The 19,200-nt window shown below is 35.8% G+C and overlaps 1 protein-coding gene across 1 annotated transcript in view; it reads right to left on the reverse strand.

Moving 5' to 3' along the window:
* Window positions 1–18,949, reverse strand: part of Tex11 (testis expressed 11) — a 290,767-nt gene extending 271,818 nt beyond the window's left edge. Inside the window, exons 1-3 of the mRNA XM_077793635.1 lie at window positions 18,722–18,949; window positions 13,555–13,639; window positions 7,097–7,176 (exon numbers count right to left, since the gene is read on the reverse strand). Coding sequence (XP_077649761.1) covers window positions 7,097–7,176; window positions 13,555–13,639; window positions 18,722–18,949 — 393 coding nt within the window. The remainder of the gene's footprint in view (window positions 1–7,096; window positions 7,177–13,554; window positions 13,640–18,721) is intronic.
* Between the last annotated feature and the right edge of the window lie 251 nt (window positions 18,950–19,200).

Genomic DNA, 19,200 nt, shown 5'->3' on the forward strand with positions numbered 1-19,200 from the left:
AACCAACAAATAAATGATCTCATACTTCATCTCAAAATCCTAGAAAAAGAAGAGCAAAACAACAGCAAAAGAAGTAGAAGGCAAGAAATAATTAAAATCAGAGCTGAAATTAATGAAATTGAAACAAAAGAAACAATTGAAAAAATTGACAAAACTAAAAGTTGGTTCTTTGAAAAAAATAAATAAAATTGACAGACCCTTAGCCATGCTAACGAACAGAAGAAGAGAGAGAACCCAAATTACTAGCATACGGGATGAAAAAGGCAATATCACAACAGACACTTCAGAAATACAGAAGATAATCAGAAATTATTTTGAATCCTTATACTCCAATAAAATAGAAGATAGTGAAGGCGTAGATAAATTCCTTAAGTCATATAATCTGCCCAGATTGAGGCAGGAGGATATAGACAATCTAAACAGACCAATAACAATAGAGGAAATAGAAGAAACCATCAAAAGATTACCAACTAAGAAAAGCCCAGGACCGGATGGGTATACAGCAGAGTTTTACAAAACCTTTAAAGAGGAACTAACACCAATACTTTTCAAGCTATTTCAGGAAATAGAAAAAGAGGGAGAACTTCCAAATTCATTCTACGAGGCCAACATCACCCTGATTCCGAAACCAGACAAAGACACTTCAAAGAAAGAAAACTACAGACCAATATCTCTAATGAACATTGACGCAAAAATCCTCAATAAAATTCTGGCGAATCGGATTCAAATACATATCAAAAAAATTATACACCATGATCAAGTAGGATTCATCCCTGGGATGCAAGGCTGGTTCAATATACGGAAATCAATAAATGTTATTCACCACATCAATAGACTTAAAAATAAGAACCATATGATCATCTCGATTGATGCAGAAAAAGCATTCGACAAAGTACAGCATCCCTTTATGTTCAAAACTCTAGAAAAATTAGGGATAACTGGATCATACCTCAACATTGTAAAAGCAATCTATGATAAGCCACAGGCCAGCATCATTCTAAATGGAGAAAAATTGAAGGCATTCCCTCTAAGATCTGGTACAAGACAGGGATGCCCTCTTTCACCACTTCTGTTCAACATAGTCCTCGAAACGCTGGCCAGAGCAATTAGACAAACGAAAGAAATTAAAGGCATAAAAATAGGAAAAGAAGAACTTAAATTATCACTATTTGCAGATGATATGATTCTATACCTAGCAGACCCAAAAGGGTCTACAAAGAAGCTATTAGAGCTAATAAATGAATTCAGCAAAGTGGCAGGATATAAGATCAACACGCAAAAATCAAAGGCATTCCTGTATATCAGCGACAAATCCTCTGAAAAGGAAATGAGGACAACTACTCCATTCACAATATCCCCCCAAAAAATAAAATACTGGGGAATCAACCTAACAAAAGAGGTGAAAGATTTATACAATGAAAATTACAGAACCCTAAAGAAAGATATAGAAGAAGACCTGAGAAGATGGAAAAATATACCCTGCTCATGGATAGGCAGAACTAACATCATCAAAATGGTGATATTACCAAAAGTTCTCTATAAGTTCAATACAATGCCAATCAAAATCCCAACAGCATATCTTGTAGAAATTGATAAAAGAATCATGAAATTCATATGGAATAATAAAAGACCCAGAATAGCAAAAACTATGCTAAGCAGAAAGTGTGAATCAGGCGGTATAGCGATACCAGACTTCAAACTATACTACAGAGCAATAGTAACAAAAACAGCATGGTACTGGTACCAAAACAGGCGGGTGGACCAATGGTACAGAATAGAGGACACAGTAACCAATCCACAAAACTACAACTATCTTATATTTGATAAAGGGGCTAAAAGCATGCAATGGAGGAAGGATAGCATCTTCAACAAATGGTGCTGGGAAAACTGGAAATCCATTTGCATCAAAATGAATCTGAATCCCTATCTCTCGCCATGCACAAAAGTTAACTCAAAATGGATCAAGGAGCTTGATATTAAATCAGAGACACGGTATCTGATAGAAGAAAAAGTTGGTTATGATCTACATGCTGTGGGATCGGGCTCCAAATTCCTCAATAGGACACCCATAGCGCAAGAGTTAACAACTAGAATCAACAAATGGGACTTACTCAAACTAAAAAGTTTTTTCTCAGCAAAAGATACAATAAGAGAGATAAACAGGGAGCCTACATCCTGGGAACAAATCTTTACTCCACACACTTCAGATAGAGCCCTAATAACCAGAATATACAAAGAACTCAAAAAATTAGACAATAAGATAACAAATAACCCAATCAATAAATGGGCCAAGGACCTGAACAGACACTTCTCAGAGGAGGACATACAATCAATCAATAAATACATGAAAAAAATGCTCACCATCGCTAGCAGTCAGAGAAATGCAAATCAAAACCACCCTAAGATACCATCTCACTCCGGTAAGATTGGCAGCCATTAGGAAGTCAAACAACAATAAGTGCTGGAGAGGATGCGGGGAAAAGGGCACTCTTGTTCATTGCTGGTGGGACTGCAAACTGGTGCAGCCAATTTGGAAAGCAGTATGGAGATTTCTTGGAAAGCTGGGAATGGAACCACCATTTGACCCAGCTATTCCCCTTCTTGGTCTATTCTCTAAAGACCTAATAAGAGCATGCTACAGGGACACTGCTACATCGATGTTCATAGCAGCTCAATTCACGATAGCAAGACTGTGGAATCAGCCTAGATGCCCTTCAATAGATGAATGGATAAAAAAATGTGGCATTTATACACTATGGAGTATTACTCTGCATTAAAAAATGACAAAATCATAGAATTTGGAGGGAAATGGATGGCATTAGAGCAGATTATGCTAAGTGAAGCTAGTCAATCTTTAAAAAACAAATACCAAATGACTCCTTTGATATAAGGGGAGTCAACAAGGACAGGGTAGGGACGAAGAGCTTGAGAAGAAGATTTACATTAAACAGGGATGAGATGTGGGAGGGAAAGGGAGTGAGAAGGGGAATCGCATGGAAATGGAAGGCGATCCCCAGGGTTATACAAAATGACATATAAGAGGAAAGGAGGGGTAAGACAAGATAATACAAATGGAAGAAATGATTTACAGTAGAAGGGGTAGAGAGAGAAAAGGGGAGGGGAGGGGAGGGGAGGGGGGATAATAGAAAATAGGACAGACAGCAGAATACATCAGACACTAGAAAGGCAATATGTCAATCAATGGAAGGGTAACTGATGTGATTCAGCAATCTGTATACGGGGTAAAATTGGGAGTTCATAACCCACTTGAACCAAACCGTGTAATATGATGTATTAAGAACTATGTAATATTTTGAAAGACCAATAATAAAAAAAAAAAATATGGCCAGGTGCAGTGGTACATGCTTGTAATCCCGGCTACTTGGGAAGCTGTGGCAGAGACTGAAAGTTCAAGGCCAGCCTGGCCAATTTAGTGATAATCTGTCTCAAAATTAAGAAAAAATAAAAAGGGCTGGGGATGTAGCTCAGTGGTAGAGCACCCTGGGTTCAATATCCAGTACTGAAATATATATATATATATATATATATATATATATATATGGATATAGATAGATAGATATGTGGACATATATAGATATATAGATTTTTTTGCATTACTAAGTATTGAACACATGAGCACTATACCACTGAGCTACATCCTTGGCCCTTTTTAGTTTCTATCTTGAGGCCAGCCTCAAGCTTGTGATTCTCCTGTCTTAGCTTCTTGAGTTTCTGGAATCATAGGAATGTACTACCATGCCCAATTAAGAATCTCTATTAAAAGTAAAGAAAGCTGTTTGGAGGAATGACTGATTCCAGGTCCACGACAGGAATTATATCAGATGAGGCTGGAATACTAGAAATTAAAAAAAAAAAAACTATTGAACTACTGGGGTCATGTCAGAAGGATTGAGAACCAAGTAGTTCCTACCAGTAGATCAAAGATAGAGCAATATGTATCAATAAAAATAACTATAACTGAATGAAATTTATTAGCTATATATATATTCATATAGATTTTATTATATAGGGGGTGGGAGTGCTGGGTATTGAACTCAGGGCCTCATGCAGACCATAATGATATATTTCTTTAAAAAACTTACTTGGGGCTAGAAGTGTAACTCAGTGGTAAAGTGCATGTTTAGTATCCCCAAAGTCCTGGGTTCAATCCCCAGCACAAAATTTTTAAAAAATATCTGGCTACTGTTTAAGATGTTAGAGAACCTACTCATTATTTCTGAAAATGACTAAAGGGCAAGAATCAAGCCCTTAGTTTGTCTTTCTTTATAAACTATACTTCACCCCAATAGAATTAACTATTTCAATTAATGAACAAAGAAGGAACACAGAATTAGAATTAGAATATCCAATCCCCTATAGAAATATCAAATATAGAACAATAATCATCAAAGGGCACTAACAGAACAAAAAAAAGTGATAGGTGGGCATTAGTACATCACACCACATATAAATTATTCTGACAAAATGCAAACCTGAATCAAAACAAGTTTCTTGATCTAACTACCAGTTCACAGGAAACTGAGGACAGAGGACTATATTTCAAATGATATCATGAGGATGCAATCATCAGAATCCAGAATTTAATAAATTCTACAGGACAAACACCCTGGCTTCTTCAACAAATAAATTTCTTCTACAATAGATTTTTTTATTTTAAAAAGAGAGAAAATATGAAGTTTAAAAAAGACACATTAGGGGCTGGGGTTATAGCTCAGCGGTAGAGTGCTTGCTTCAAGCATGTGAGGCACTGGATTTGATCCTCAGCACCACATAAAAATAAATAAAATAAGGCTGGGGTTGTGGCTGCCTGCCTCACACGTGAGGCACTGGGTTCAATCCTCAGCACCACATAAAAATGAATAAACAAAAAAAATTAAATAATAAATAAGTAAATAAATAAAATAAAGATATTGTGTCTATCTAAAAAAATAAAATAAAAAATAAAAGAGACAGATTAATAAAATACAAGATGAGAATCTTCTTTGGTCCTGATTCTATGAAACCAACTCAAGGGTTCAGATATTCTAATTCTACATTCCTTCTTTGTTTAATTACTGAAATAGAGAGAAACTCTCTCATTAACTACTTATTTACCCCAAAACATGGTTTGTACCAAAAGACAAACTAAATGCTTGTTTACTGCTCTTTATTTAATAGTTTTCAGAATAATAAGTTGGTTCTCTAACCTGCTGAGGGCAAGGGGTTGTGGATCTGGATGTTTAATGATTTCAGGAAATCTTTGTTAAGTTTTATAAGGTATAATAGATATTGGATCTGTTGAATAAAAATATATCTTGTCTTTTAGACTCAGATACAAAATTATACATTTTGGACTTGCTTTAAAATAATCCATTGGGCCAGGAAGTTATTGTTGGAGGATATAGAAGAAATGAATGACCATGAAGAGAGGATTATTCTAATTGAGTGATTGGTAAATGAGGGAATCACTGTAATTATCTTAACTGAGTTTTGTGTACAATTGAGCTTTTCCATAATAAAATACTGCTTCATAGCTGAGGGTGTAGTTCAGTGGTAGAGTACTTGCCAAGCATGTGGAAGGCCCTGGGCTACATCCCCAGGACCACCAAAAAATGCATGCATGTATAATGATTTAAAACACTGGGAAAAATATTTTTCCACTGAAAAAACATGATTGCCTCCAGGGGACAAGACAGTAGACAGAGAGGAACTGAGCAGAAAACTGCTGTTTTTTATTACTGTCATTATTTTTCTGTAAATTTTAATTTCACATAAATATATATATGTATTATTTGGGGAAAAATATTTATTTTTGTGATGCTAAAGATCCAACCCAAGATCTTCAGAATGCTAGACAAGCACTCTCACTGAGCTACACACCAGTCCTTAATTTTTTTAAGTAATAGAAATGCTAGAGGAGGACTTCAAGTTTCAGCCATAATTGAATAGTTTGTTTCAGACTGACCTTCCCACTGAAAAAAAATATTTACAAAAGTTGGGCAAAATATAACTGTTCAGGGACATTACAGTGGCTACATTTTGGCAAAAACAATGAAAACACACAAGATAAACTCCATATTCAACCCAACTTTATTATATGACATACTATGTGGATTTTTCAGGTAATTGTAATTATATCCACATGGGCAAATATACAGTCTGTCTATTGTATATTTACCTGCCCATTTTAGTTTATCCAGCACTTCTCAAAAAAAAAACCATAATTTTAACCCTATAAGACTCTAAGGTAGATACTAGTATTTTCACATTACAAGTGAGAAAACTAAATAATCTTCCAAAGGCACATAGCTAGAAGTCACAGAACTGGAATTCAAATCTAGGACTCCAGACTTCTAATACTGCACTCTTGCTGGGTGCAATGAAGCACACCTGTAGTCCCAGCTCCTTGGACGCTGAGATAGGAGAATCACTTGAGTTCAGGGGTTTCAGGCCAGACTGGCCAACATAATGAGACCCTGTCTCAAAAAAAAAAGTGGAAAAACAAAATCATATAATCTTTACTTACTTAATAGTTCAAATTTTTCATTAGAGAAACTCTTCTAAGCCTAAATAATACCATTCCCTTGGATAGAGAAACTGACATGCTATCAAGTTAGAGGTGATAGGCCAGGCACAGTGGCATTTGTCTATATTCTCAACTATTGGGAAGGCTGAGGCTAGAGGATCACAAATTCAAGGAGAGCCTCAACAATTTAGTGGAATCCTGTCTCATAATAAAAATAAAAAGGGCTAGGAATATAACTCAGTGGTAAAGTACCCTGGGTTCAATCCAATTCCCAGTACCCTCCCAATGCCACCAAAAAGAAAGAAAAGAAAAAGAGGTGATAAAAGCAAAAAGGAATTCATAAATCCAGATTTACACAATCAATATGTAGTTAGTTTACTGAATCACAGTAATAATAAATATAGAACTGCCCAGATCTTCAACTGTAATAGATACACTGATGATAAAAAGAACATCGTTAACACTAAAGGTTTCAACCCCCTCCAGTTTTATACTAACTTCAACCATTTTAATCAGAGTAACAATTATCTCATTTCATCTACACTTTCTCCTCAATCAACTAGGACTTACCAAAATCTTTCTTCGAAGAGCTTGTTCTGAAGCAACTGACACTTCACACATACACACCAACTTGCAAGCAACATGATATACTGCAAAACAGTAATTAGATACCCATTAAAAACAAAACATTCATTCTCCTTTTACGTACATCTATAAAGAGGAAAGATGATTGAAGTTAAGCCAATTTTTTTGTTTAAAGAAAAAAAGTCTGAACCTGGGCATGGTGACATATGCCTTAATTCCAGTGATTTGGGAGGCTGGAGGTCTGCAAGGTCAATGCCAGCCTCAGCAATTTAAGGAGACCCTGCCTTAAAACACATTTTCAAAAAAATGTGGTAAGAATGTAGCTCACAAGTAGAACACTTCCAGTTTCAAACCCCAGTACCACCAAAATATATATTTCTTTGTTTGTTTTTGTTGTTTTGTTTATTTTTGTGGTGCCAGGGATTAAACCCAGGGCACCATGCATGCTAAATGCTCTACCACTGAGCTATACCCCCAACCCCAAAATAAGAAGTTTAAAGGCCTTTTTAAATAATCAATTTTCAAAATGAAATGACCTGACACTTACCAAATGAATCATTTGCTTAATGCTCCAGAGAGATATTTAATTCTCAAATTTTAATTTCTGTACATATTAACTCACTGAAGATATTGATTCCATAAGATGCTTTTGTATGTACCATGCTGACAAAAGAATAATTTTAAGTGGAATCTAGAGTTATTCAACATCTGACAAAAATCTCTTGACATCAGGAAGGATAGTTTTAGATTTTTCTCCTAAAATGAGAAACTTTCTAAGAATGTATTTTCTTAGATGACACTAAAGTTCTTGAAGTATAATTTAGAAAATAGAGATGGCTTCATTATACAGATCATTTTCCAAGAAAATAGGCAAATCAGCAAGTGTGAATAATTTTAACTTTTTTTTTTTTTCAGTGCGGGGGATTGAACCCAAGGACACTCTACCACTGAGCTACATTCTCAACCCTTTTTATTTTTTATAATGAAACAGGATCTCACTAAGCTGACCAGGCTGGCCTCAAACTTGCAATTCTTCTACCTCAGCCTCCCAGGTAGCTGGGATTACAGGTGTAACCTCTTTATTTCTGTAGTTTGTTTCATCATAGTCATCTCTAAGTTTTAAAAAATGACTTTACCTATAATTGAACTAATCACTTTATGTGAGATCTCGGCAGCCATTCTTTCTATGGTAATACAATTTCTAATAAATATTCCATCATAAAAGAGACAATCTGCCCATCTGAAATTATAGGGAAATTGGAATAGTCAGATTTCAACTGCCCATCGTGAGATGCAAAAACTATTCATATTTCTCTCTCTCTCTCTCTCTCTCTCTCTCTCTCTCTCTCTCTCTCTCGTATCAGGGATTGAACTTAGGGGCACCTGGCCACATCCCCAGCCCTATTTTCTTTTCTTTTTTAAAAAATATTTTTTAGCTATACCTGGACACAATATCTTTATTTTGTTTATTTGTTTTTATGTGGTGCTGAGGATCGAACCCAGTGCCTCACATGTGCAAGGCAAGCGTTCTGCCACTGAGCCACCATCCCAGCCCCCCAGCCTTATTTTGTACTTTATTTAGAGACAGGGTCTCATTGAGTTGCTTAGTGCCTCGCTTTTGCTAAGGCTGGCTCTGAACTCACAATCCTCTTGTCTCAGCCTCCAGAACCTCTGGGATTACAGGCATGTGCCATGACACCTAGCTACTATGGATCTCTTAATGACATTATTTTGTTCTAAAAACACATTTGATAAAATTATGTCTAATCATACACTTACACTGACTTGAATTTCCAGTTTTGAAAATATTTCCTTTCTTTTAAAAATTTTTTTAATTGTCTATGGGCCTTTATTTTATTTATTTATTCATACACAGTGCTGAGAATCAAGCCCAGTGCCTCAACACATGCTAGGCAAACACTCTATCACTAAGCTACAACTCCAGCACAATATTTCCTTTCTTTTCATCAAAGTGTATTAATTCTTCAGTGTTCTCCAGGCCCTGATTCTCAATTATTTCCTCTCTCAAAAGGTATGTTCAGTACTACCCTCTCAATTTACTTGTTCCCCTGTTTTCAATTATACTCATTTCTCCCCATTCCCACATTCAAAAAAAATCAATTAACCCCATTGTATTTCAAGCTTGCATCCTATTTCTCTTTATCTTTCATTGCCAAACTTACTTAGTTGAATATCTATCCAATACCTCTATTTTCTTGCTACTCAATCTGTTTTGCACCCTTATCTCTTCACTAAACCTGTGCTTCCAAAGACCACCTTCCCCGATTTCACAGAAACATCTCACAATGACCATGACATTTTTGAAAAATACTATCCTCTTGTTCTGAGCCATCCTAGTTCAGCATTAAGCAATATCCCTGTACAGGTTATTGCTTAATCTAAGAACTTTGGTCCCATCCTCACATTCAAGATCCAGGTGTTTATACTGATTGCCAATAAGCCTTCAAGCCAAAGACACCTGAGGCTGAAACAAAATACTACTTTGGAATAAAGATGTTTTCTTTGTTGTTGTTGCTCTATTCTTGTCTTCTCACCAATATATTCTTTGACTTTTTGGTATTGTAAGCATCTTGGTTAGGTGTTTGCTGATCATTACTTTGAACATCTGTCTTACTCTCTTCTACCAATATCCACAGCCTGATCTTTGAATTGACCTAAACAAACATAGTGTTGTACTCTCTGGGATTTATTAATGTTTTATTTTTGCTATTGTTTGGATATGAGGTGTCCCCCAAAAGCTTCTGTTAATGCAGGAATATTCAGAGGCAAAATAATGGGATTATGAGGGCTATAACCTATTCGGTCCATCCTAGTTTGAATGGATTGACTGGGTGGTAATTGTAGGCAGGTGGGACTGACTGGACGAGGTTGGTCACTAGGCTCTGGAAGGGTGCATCTTTGCTGTGGCCCCTTTCCACCCCCTGCTCTCTGCTTCCTTGCTGCCATAAAGGGAGAAGCTTCCCTCTGCTGCATCCTTCCCCCACGATGTTCTTCCTGCCTCACCTTGGGCCCAGAGCAATGGAGTCACCCATCTATAGACTGAGACCTCTAAAATTGTAAGCCCCGAATAAACTTTTCCTCCTCTAAATTATTTTTGTCAAGTGATGTGGTCACAGTAATGAAAAAGCTAACTTTAAAAAATTATTGTTTATTTAGTGTTAACTCATTACTTACTAGATCCTCAAACATAATTTTTTCCTTGGTTTCTCTGTTCTGGAGTCTTACCTTGTTCCTTTCACCTATTACCTGCCATAACATGGTATGACAACCCAATAATGAGTAAATGGGCACTCAATAAATGGGTAATGAGTCTCTAGAATTTTTAAATCACATTTTGGTCTTCTATTCTTATTCTTTTTCTTCTCAGTAATTAAATGGAAGATTCAAGATTTAAAAAATGTCACTAATCACTGGGCTTGGGGAGAGTACCTGAAATTCCAGCTACTTAGGAAGCTGAATTAAATGGATCAAAAGTTAGGGACCAGCCTGGGGAACTTAGCAAATCCTGTCTCAAATCAAAAGTGCTGGGGATGCAGCTCAGTGGTAGAACACTTGCCTCATATACAGAGAGGCCCTGGGTTCTAATCCCCAGTACTTCCAGGGGGAAAAAAACCCTCCTTACTCTGTTTTTTTCCTCAATACTACTGGTTCTTAAAATTTGGTGGGCATGAGAATTCTTTTTTCATATTATAGACATGCCCAGGTTTCATCCTGAACCCAAATGAATCCAAACCACCAATGGCGGGGGGTCAATGGGGCTGGAGTTGTGCCTCAGTGGCAGAGTGCTTGCCTAGCATATGTGAGGCACTGGGTTCAATCCTCAGCACCACATACAAATAAATAAATAATTTAGGTACACCAACAACTAAAAAACATTTTTAAAAAATATCAATGGTAGGGACTGGGCATCTGTATTTTTAAGAGGTTTTGCAGATAATTTCAGGTTATACCAATATTTAAAAATCACTGCTATTTATTTTCTCCCTCAGAGAATCAATTACTCTTGTAGCTTCAACTATCACCCTCATGTAAATAACTGCCAAATCTACAGGTCCAGCTCAGATGTTTCTCATAAGCTCCAATTTCACATCTCCCTTGTTGCTGCAAATGCAACAGGTCCTAAACTGGAATTTACAAGTCATTCTTCTACTTCAGGCTTTCCTATTTTTGTTAATGATTCCAGAACATATTTCCATAATTCTTCCAAATAATAAAAAAGTAGTTTATAAATATTGATGAATTATTTCATCACAGAACATAATCCAGGCACACTGAATTTATTTTAAGGAGACAAAGTATCTCCATATATATATATATATATTAGAGGTTTGCTGCACTGCATATAATTCTCCACTGTATTAACAAAGCACTAGTTGGGCACCTATAATCCCAGCCACTCAGGAGGCTGAGGCAGGAGGAGCGTGAGTTCAAAGCCAGCCTCAGCCAAAGCGAGGCACTAAGCAACTCAGTGAGACCCTGTCTCTAAATAAAATATAAAATAGGGCTGGGGATGTGGCTCAGTGGTAAAGTGCCCTCAGTTCAATCCCCAGTACCACCCCCCCCCACACACACACACACACAAAAGCACAATACATTTAACAAGCACCTAAATATCTGAGGAAGCACTGACACATGCAACTCACTGCTATGGTACATGCCTGCAATACCAGTGACTCGGAAGGCTGAGAAGCAGGAGGATCACAAATTCGAGGCCAGCCTGGGAAACTTTAAACCATGTTTCAAAATAAAATAAAAAGGGCTTGGGATGTATCGCAGTAGCAGAGCACCCTTGGGTTCAATCTCCAGTACCAAGAAAAACAAATAACTGATATATGAAGCAGGACAATACATTGGGAAAGATCGTCGGGTCGCAACACCCATTTTATATATATCAGAGTCAAGAATTAATGTATTTTGCTGGCTGTGGTGGTGCACACCTATAATCCCACCAGCTTGAGAGGCTAAGGCAGGAGTATTGCAAGTTCAACCCAGCCTCAGCAACTTAGTGAGGCTCTAAGCAAGTTAGAGAGACCTTGGCTCAAAATTAAAAAAATAAAATGGGTTGGGGATGTGGCTCAGTGGTTAAGTGTCCCTGGATTCAATATCTGGTACCAAAATTTAAAACAAAATAATGTATTTTAATATCACACAATTCACCTACATACTAACTTTCTCCCACAGATAAATCCTAACTCTTCCCTCTCTATAACTCAGAATTCAAGGCTTGTTGGGAACAATGATATTGACATATATCTTAAAGAGAAAGAATTATTCTTTAAACATCCTAATAGAGGAGTAAATCATGAGTAAGCATATTATTAATTCTATTAACCACCAATTAATGTATACCTACATTGAAATTATATAGTTTTGTTTGTATTTACAAAGATAAATACACAGTAATAAATTCTATATGTTGCATACAAACAAGTCATTTGTCTTTACAAAGTCAAGAAGTAGAGATCCATCCTTTGATTCACTGCCTGAATGTATCCTATATATTGGGACAATATACTTTCATAAATCCATTTGTTGTCACTATTCTTGTTGAAAAAAAACATTAATTATCAGTACACTAGACGTTGCTCATTTAGCCAAAGCATTAGCACTTTGTCAGATAGTAAGCACTGGTTTTTCAAGCAAACAGCTTCCCTTTCTACATTCAAATCATCCAAGATAATGAGTCTGGTTTGGGATTTGGGTTTTGTAGTTATTGTTCTTGTTTTTTACCTGTGGAAGTAGAAAGAATCTTTAGTTTCTCTCAGTAACTCATTCCAATGTTTATCAACTTACCTGTCGAGGAAACTATTCTTTTCAGTGTTAAAAATTTAAATCCCTCACATTGCAACACTTTTCAATCTTTTATTAATGGAGAGGGGCAACTATTCAATGGTCCTTCATGTCCTAAAGATTTTGATCATTTATTTTCCAATGGGAAATAATCTATGTCCTTTCACATCCCCTCCAGTTTTCATTTTCCCATCCTTTAATCATTTGCCCTCGGGGCTGGGGATGTGGCTCAAGCGGTAGCGCGCTCGACTGGCATGCGTGCGGCCCGGGTTCGATCCTCAGCACCACATACCAACAAAGATGTTGTGTCTGCCGAGAACTAAAAAAAAAATAAATATTAAAATTCTCTCTCTCTCCCTCTCTCTCACTCTCTCTTAAAAAAAAAAATCATTTGCCCTCTAGACTATCTTGTGGTGATGCCCACAAACTCATAAAGAGCTAACCTCTGAAAAATCATAAAAACTGAGGAAAGCTATTTGCTTGAAAAACCAATGCTTATGAATTATTTTGTTTGATTGTCTTTTAACAAATCTCCTAGAAGTGGTCAAAACATTATTCAAACTGTGGGAACATTATCTAATGTCTAGTAAGAATACTCCTCAAAATGAGTCACAAAATGTATACATACGTACATTTAACTGTCTGCTCTTCACTCATAAACAAACCTATTCTCCGGGTAACTGCCCAGTTCCACAGGTTTACTGCCATTTCTTCAATCTGGACAAACAACAAAATATTGGATTTTAGTTGATGATATATATACCAAAGCATTAGGGGATAGGGAATTGTACTGAAGTCAGCAACTAACTTTGAAATGCATCCAAAAAATTAAGATGGGTTGATGGATAAATGGACAGGTGATAAAGCAAATACAATAAAATGTTTACAACTGTAATAGCTCAGTGGCAGAACTCCTGTCTAGTATGCATGAGGCCCTGAGTTCAATTTCCAGTACCACAAAAAGGAGAAGAAATAAAATGTTTACAACTGTAGAACCTAAGTGTTTGTTAAATAGATGTCCAATGTAAAATTCTTTCTTTTAATTTTGTTTATTCATTTGCTTTACTTTATTTTATTTTTGAGATACTAGGGATCAAACCCAGAGCATCAGACAATGCTGTACAACTGAGATACATCCCCAGCCCTCAGCTCTCTTTTTTGAAAATTTTTATAATAAAATATTGGAGAAAGAAAAAGATTTCTTTTTGTGATACCAAAAACATTACATACACTGTCATTTTAGCTATATACATTTTAAATATAGAAGTTATTAAATAAAACACATTAAATTATGGTAGTTATATTAAAGTGGTATGATTACAGATGATTTTTCTCCATTTTTCAAACTTTCTATAAGTTGTTACTTTATGACTTTAAATAATTCTGTATTTTTCCATATTTTATTAGAAAGGATATGGCAAATTATGACTATAAGTATTTCATAGTCACAAAATGCATAATTTTTCTAACAAATATATATTAAGCACTTACGTTGCAGGTTTTGTGTTGTTTATATAAATGTATAATGAGGTCTGGGGCTATAGCTCAGTGGCAGAGTGCTTGCATAGCATGTGTGAGGCACTGGATTCCATCCTTAGCACCACATAAAAATAAATAAAATAAAGGCACTCTATCCATTTACAACTACAAAAAATTTTTAAATAAATGTATAATGATAAACACAGCAAATATATGTATCATAAATAAATTATGTGACAAATAGGCTTTCTAGAAAGAAAACAAATTCAAGGCATTTCCAAAACCAAGTAGATCTTTGTGTGAAATAAAAACAGACTCTTGGGCTGGGATTGTGGTTTAGTGGTAGAGCGCTCGCCTAGCACATGCGAGGCCCTGGGTTCCATCCTCAGCACCACATAAAAATGAATAAAATAAAGATATTGTGTCCAACTACTACTAAAAACTAAATAAATAAATAACAGACTCTTGGCACAGAATCTTATAATATCTTTTCACTAACAACTAAGTACAAGAAGAGATTATAATTTAAAGAGATTTACATACTAAGGAATCCACTATCCAATGAGGTGCACATGCCTATAATCCCAGCTACTCAGGAGTGTTAGCCAGAAGGATTGCAAGTTCAAGTCCAGCCTCAGAAATTTAGTGAGGCCCTAAGCAACTTAGTGAGACCCTGTCTCAAAACAAAACAGAAATGGACTGGGAATGTGGCCCAATGGTTAAGTGTCCCTAGGTTCAATCCCTGGTAGCAAAAGAAAAGAAAACATAGTGATATATTATCATGATTCTAAGTTAGGAAAAATCTTCTTAGACATGACATCAAAAGCACAAGCAATGAAAGAAAAAATAGACAAATTATACTTCATCAAAACTAAAACGTTTTGCTTCAGAGGATGATACCATCAAGAAAGTAAAAAGACTCCACAGAACAGGAGAAAATATTTGCAATGTGTCTTTAGAATACATAAAGATGCTGCTACTCAGACTAAAAAGAAAAATAGCCCAATTTAAAAATTGGAAAATGATCTTAACAGACATTTCTACAAAAAAAGATAAGCACATGAAAAGATGTTCAAAGACATCTTAGCCATCGGGGAAATGCAAATCAATCTCACTAAAATACCACCTCATCTCCACTAAGATGTCTACTATCAAATAACAGAAAATACCTGGGCACAGTGGCATAGGCCTAAAACTCCAGCAACTCAGGAAGCTGAGGCAGGAAGTTCACAACTTTGAGGACAGCTTAGGCAACTTAGCAAGACACCCTGTCTCAATATAAAAAAAAATAGAAAGGGCTAGTAATATAGTTTAGTGATAAAGTGCCCCTGGGTTCAACCCCCAGTGCCTAATAATAATAATAGCAACTGCTGGTGAAGACGAGAAGAAATTGGTACGCTTGTACACTGTTGATGGGAATGTTAAATGTGCACCATTTAGTTGTTCCTTAAAAAATTAAGTAGGCTAGGCACATTGGCACACACCTGTATTCCCAGAAACTCAGGAGGCTGAGGCAGAAGGATTGCAAGTTCAAGGTCATCCTCAGCAACTTAGCAAGTCCTTCAGCAATTTGATAAGACCCTGTCTCAAAATTTTTAAAAAATGAAAAGAGCTGGGGATGTAGCTCAGTGGTAAAGTTCCCCTGGGTTCAATCCCTAGTGCCAAAAAACAAAATTAAAAGAATAATTACCAAATGATCTATTTCTGGGTATATATCCCTAAGAATTGATAACAAGGACTTGATATTTATACTCCTATGTCCATGGCAGCATTATTCACAATAGGCAAAAGGTGGAAGCAACCTAAATGTCCTTTGACAGATGAATGGATAAACAAAACATGGTATATACATACAATGGGATATTATTCAGCATTAAAAGAAAGAAATTCTGACACATGCTGCAACATGAAGGAATCTTGAGGACATTATGCTAATTGAAATAACCCTGTCACAAAACCACAAACATTATATGATTCCACTTATATGAGGTACCAATAGTAATCAAATTTATTAAGATAAAAAATAGAATGCTGGTTTCCAGGGGATAGGTGGTGAGGGAGAGTTGTTTAAGGGCAATGAGTTTTAGTTCTGCAAGATGAAAAGAGTTCGGGAGAATGGTCGTACAACTATACAACAATGGGAACATACTTAACACTACCGAACTTTACATTTTTACATTTAAAATGATTAAAATGGTAATTTTAAAAAATATATTTTTTAGTTGTAGATGGACACAAAATATCCTTGTTTATTAATTTATTTTTTATGTGGCGCTGAGGCTTGAACCCAGTGCCTCACACCTGCAAGGCAAGCGCTTTACCACTGAGTCACAATGTGTGACTTTAGAATACATAAAGATGCTTCTACTCAGACTAAAAAGAAAAATAGCCCAATTTAAAAATTGGAAAATGATCTTAACAGACATTTAAAACGGTAAATTTTATGTTATGTCTATTTTTCCATGATTAAAAAAAAAAAAAAACAGGGCTGGGGAAGTGGATCAATGGTAGATCACTAGCCTGTCATACACAAGGCCCTGGATTCAATTCCTAGAACTGAACAAAAAAAGTTAGCATAAAAAATAACACAGTGAGATAGCACTTCACATCCACTAGGATGACTATATTCAAAAAGACATACAAAGCTGGGCACACCTGTAATCCCAGAGGCTCAGGAGGCTGAGACAGGAGGATTGAGAGTTCAAAGTCAGCCTCAGCAAAGGCAAGGCACTAAGCAACTCAGTGAGACCCTGTCTCAAAATAAAATACAAAATACAGCTGGAGATGTGGCTCAGTCACCAAGTGCACCTGAGTTCAATACCTGGTACAAAAAAAAAAAAAGACATATAATAAAAAATTTCGGCAAGGATGTGGAAAAACTGGATCCCTTATACCCTGCCAGTGGGAATGGAATCTGATGGTTCTCAAAAGTTTAAAGAGATTAACCACATGATTTAGCAATTTCACACTTAGGTGTACACCAAAGAGAAATAAAAATATAAAAATCTGCAGACAAATACTCAGTGGTAATTCAGCAGTCAAAAGGTAGAAACAATCAAAATGTTCATGAATGAGCAAACAAATAAACAAAATGTTATATATCTATAGAATGTAGTATTTTCAATCATAAAAAGTATTCGATATTGAGCCGGCACAGTGGTAATCCCAGCGGCTTGGGAGGCTGAAGCAGGAGGATCGAAAGTTCAAAGCCAGCCTCAGCAATTTAGTGAGGCCCTAAAAGGAACTCAGCGAGACCCTGTCTCTAAATAAAATACAAAATGGGGCTGGGGATGTGGCTCAGTGGTTGAGTGCCCTTGAGTTCAATTCTCCAGTACCAAAAAAAAAAAGAAAAGTAAGCAATGTTTATACATGCTACAGCATGGATGTACTTTGAAAACATCATTTTAAGTGAAAGAAGTCAGTCACAAAAGACAACATCTCATACGATTCCATTTACATAAAATGTCCAAAATAGGCAAATCTATAGAGATCAAAAAAGTAGATTTAGTGGCTGCCTGAGAAGAGGAAGGGAAAGGGTGTGAGGTTTCCTTTTGGGGTGATGGAAATATTCTAAACCTAACTGTGGCAATTGATGTACAACTCTATGAAATACCAAAACCCAGTGAATTTTTACACTTGAGTTATATGGTATGTTAAATATATCTGAATAAAGCTATTATATATGTCTTAGTATTTTACTTTTTATTGATGTATTATGATTATACAAAATAGTGGGATTCACTGTTATATACTGACATATACACATAATTTGGTCAATTTCATTATCCATTTCCTCCCCTTTCCCTCCCCTCACCCCACTTCTGTCCCCCTTCTCTACTCTACTGGTCTCCCTTCTTTTTTCATGAGAATGAGGAATCCTTTTTTATTTTTTCTTCATTACTGGGTGGCTTCCTACTTTGTTGCAAATGGCAAGCAAAAGAACTATTATTTCATGACTATTATATGCCTAGGACTTGAAATATGATATTTTGTTAATTATTTAGGTAGGTATTATTAATAATTACATTGTTATTAGGAGGTACGCATTATTATTAACCTTATCAGATGACAAAACTAAAACCTCAAGAATTTAAATAATAAATATTAAACTTAAGCACATATTTCCTTTGGTTCCTAAAACTATTTTCCCTATGCTTTAGGCTTTAAAATCCAAAAATATATTTCTCTATGTTTAGCAATGGTTAAACAAGAAAAAAATATTTTACTTGTACCTTAGTTAAAATAATGAATTAACAAAACTTATCATAGTTTACTCCCAGTACCAAAACAAATTTATCATAAAATTATTTTTATACCAACCTGAGCATCCTCTATTTCAGCCATAGACTCCCTGTTGATATTTTCTATGTCCTTGAAGAGTCTATCAATTACCTCAGGTATGCTAGGTGAATTATCTGTTATGGTCAGGTTTTCAACAATTTCTGAAATAACAATGAATGATAAACGTGCTATGAAATCACCACTGGCGAAAAGCAGCAAATCATTTCTAAATTTCCTCCTAGATCTTTGGCCAAATGAATATAGCATGAAGGAACTTAAAATTTTCCTTAGAATAAAAATTGGAAATAGGGTATCCTTTAGCTAAAGGTACAAATAAAATTTGTATTCCCTGGGAGTCACTTATTTATAACTTAATCATCATTATTCCCTCTCAAAAAGCAGAATGCATTGACTTCAAAAAAGTAATCTTATTATCAGTAATCTCAAAACCACAAAACAGAAGTTAACAATGTCTTCAAAATAGAAAAAACAGAAATTCTGAAGGGAGACCTGGATAT

The sequence above is a fragment of the Urocitellus parryii genome, chromosome X (genome assembly GCF_045843805.1).
Source record: "Urocitellus parryii isolate mUroPar1 chromosome X, mUroPar1.hap1, whole genome shotgun sequence".
NCBI classification, from domain to species: Eukaryota; Metazoa; Chordata; class Mammalia; order Rodentia; family Sciuridae; genus Urocitellus; species Urocitellus parryii.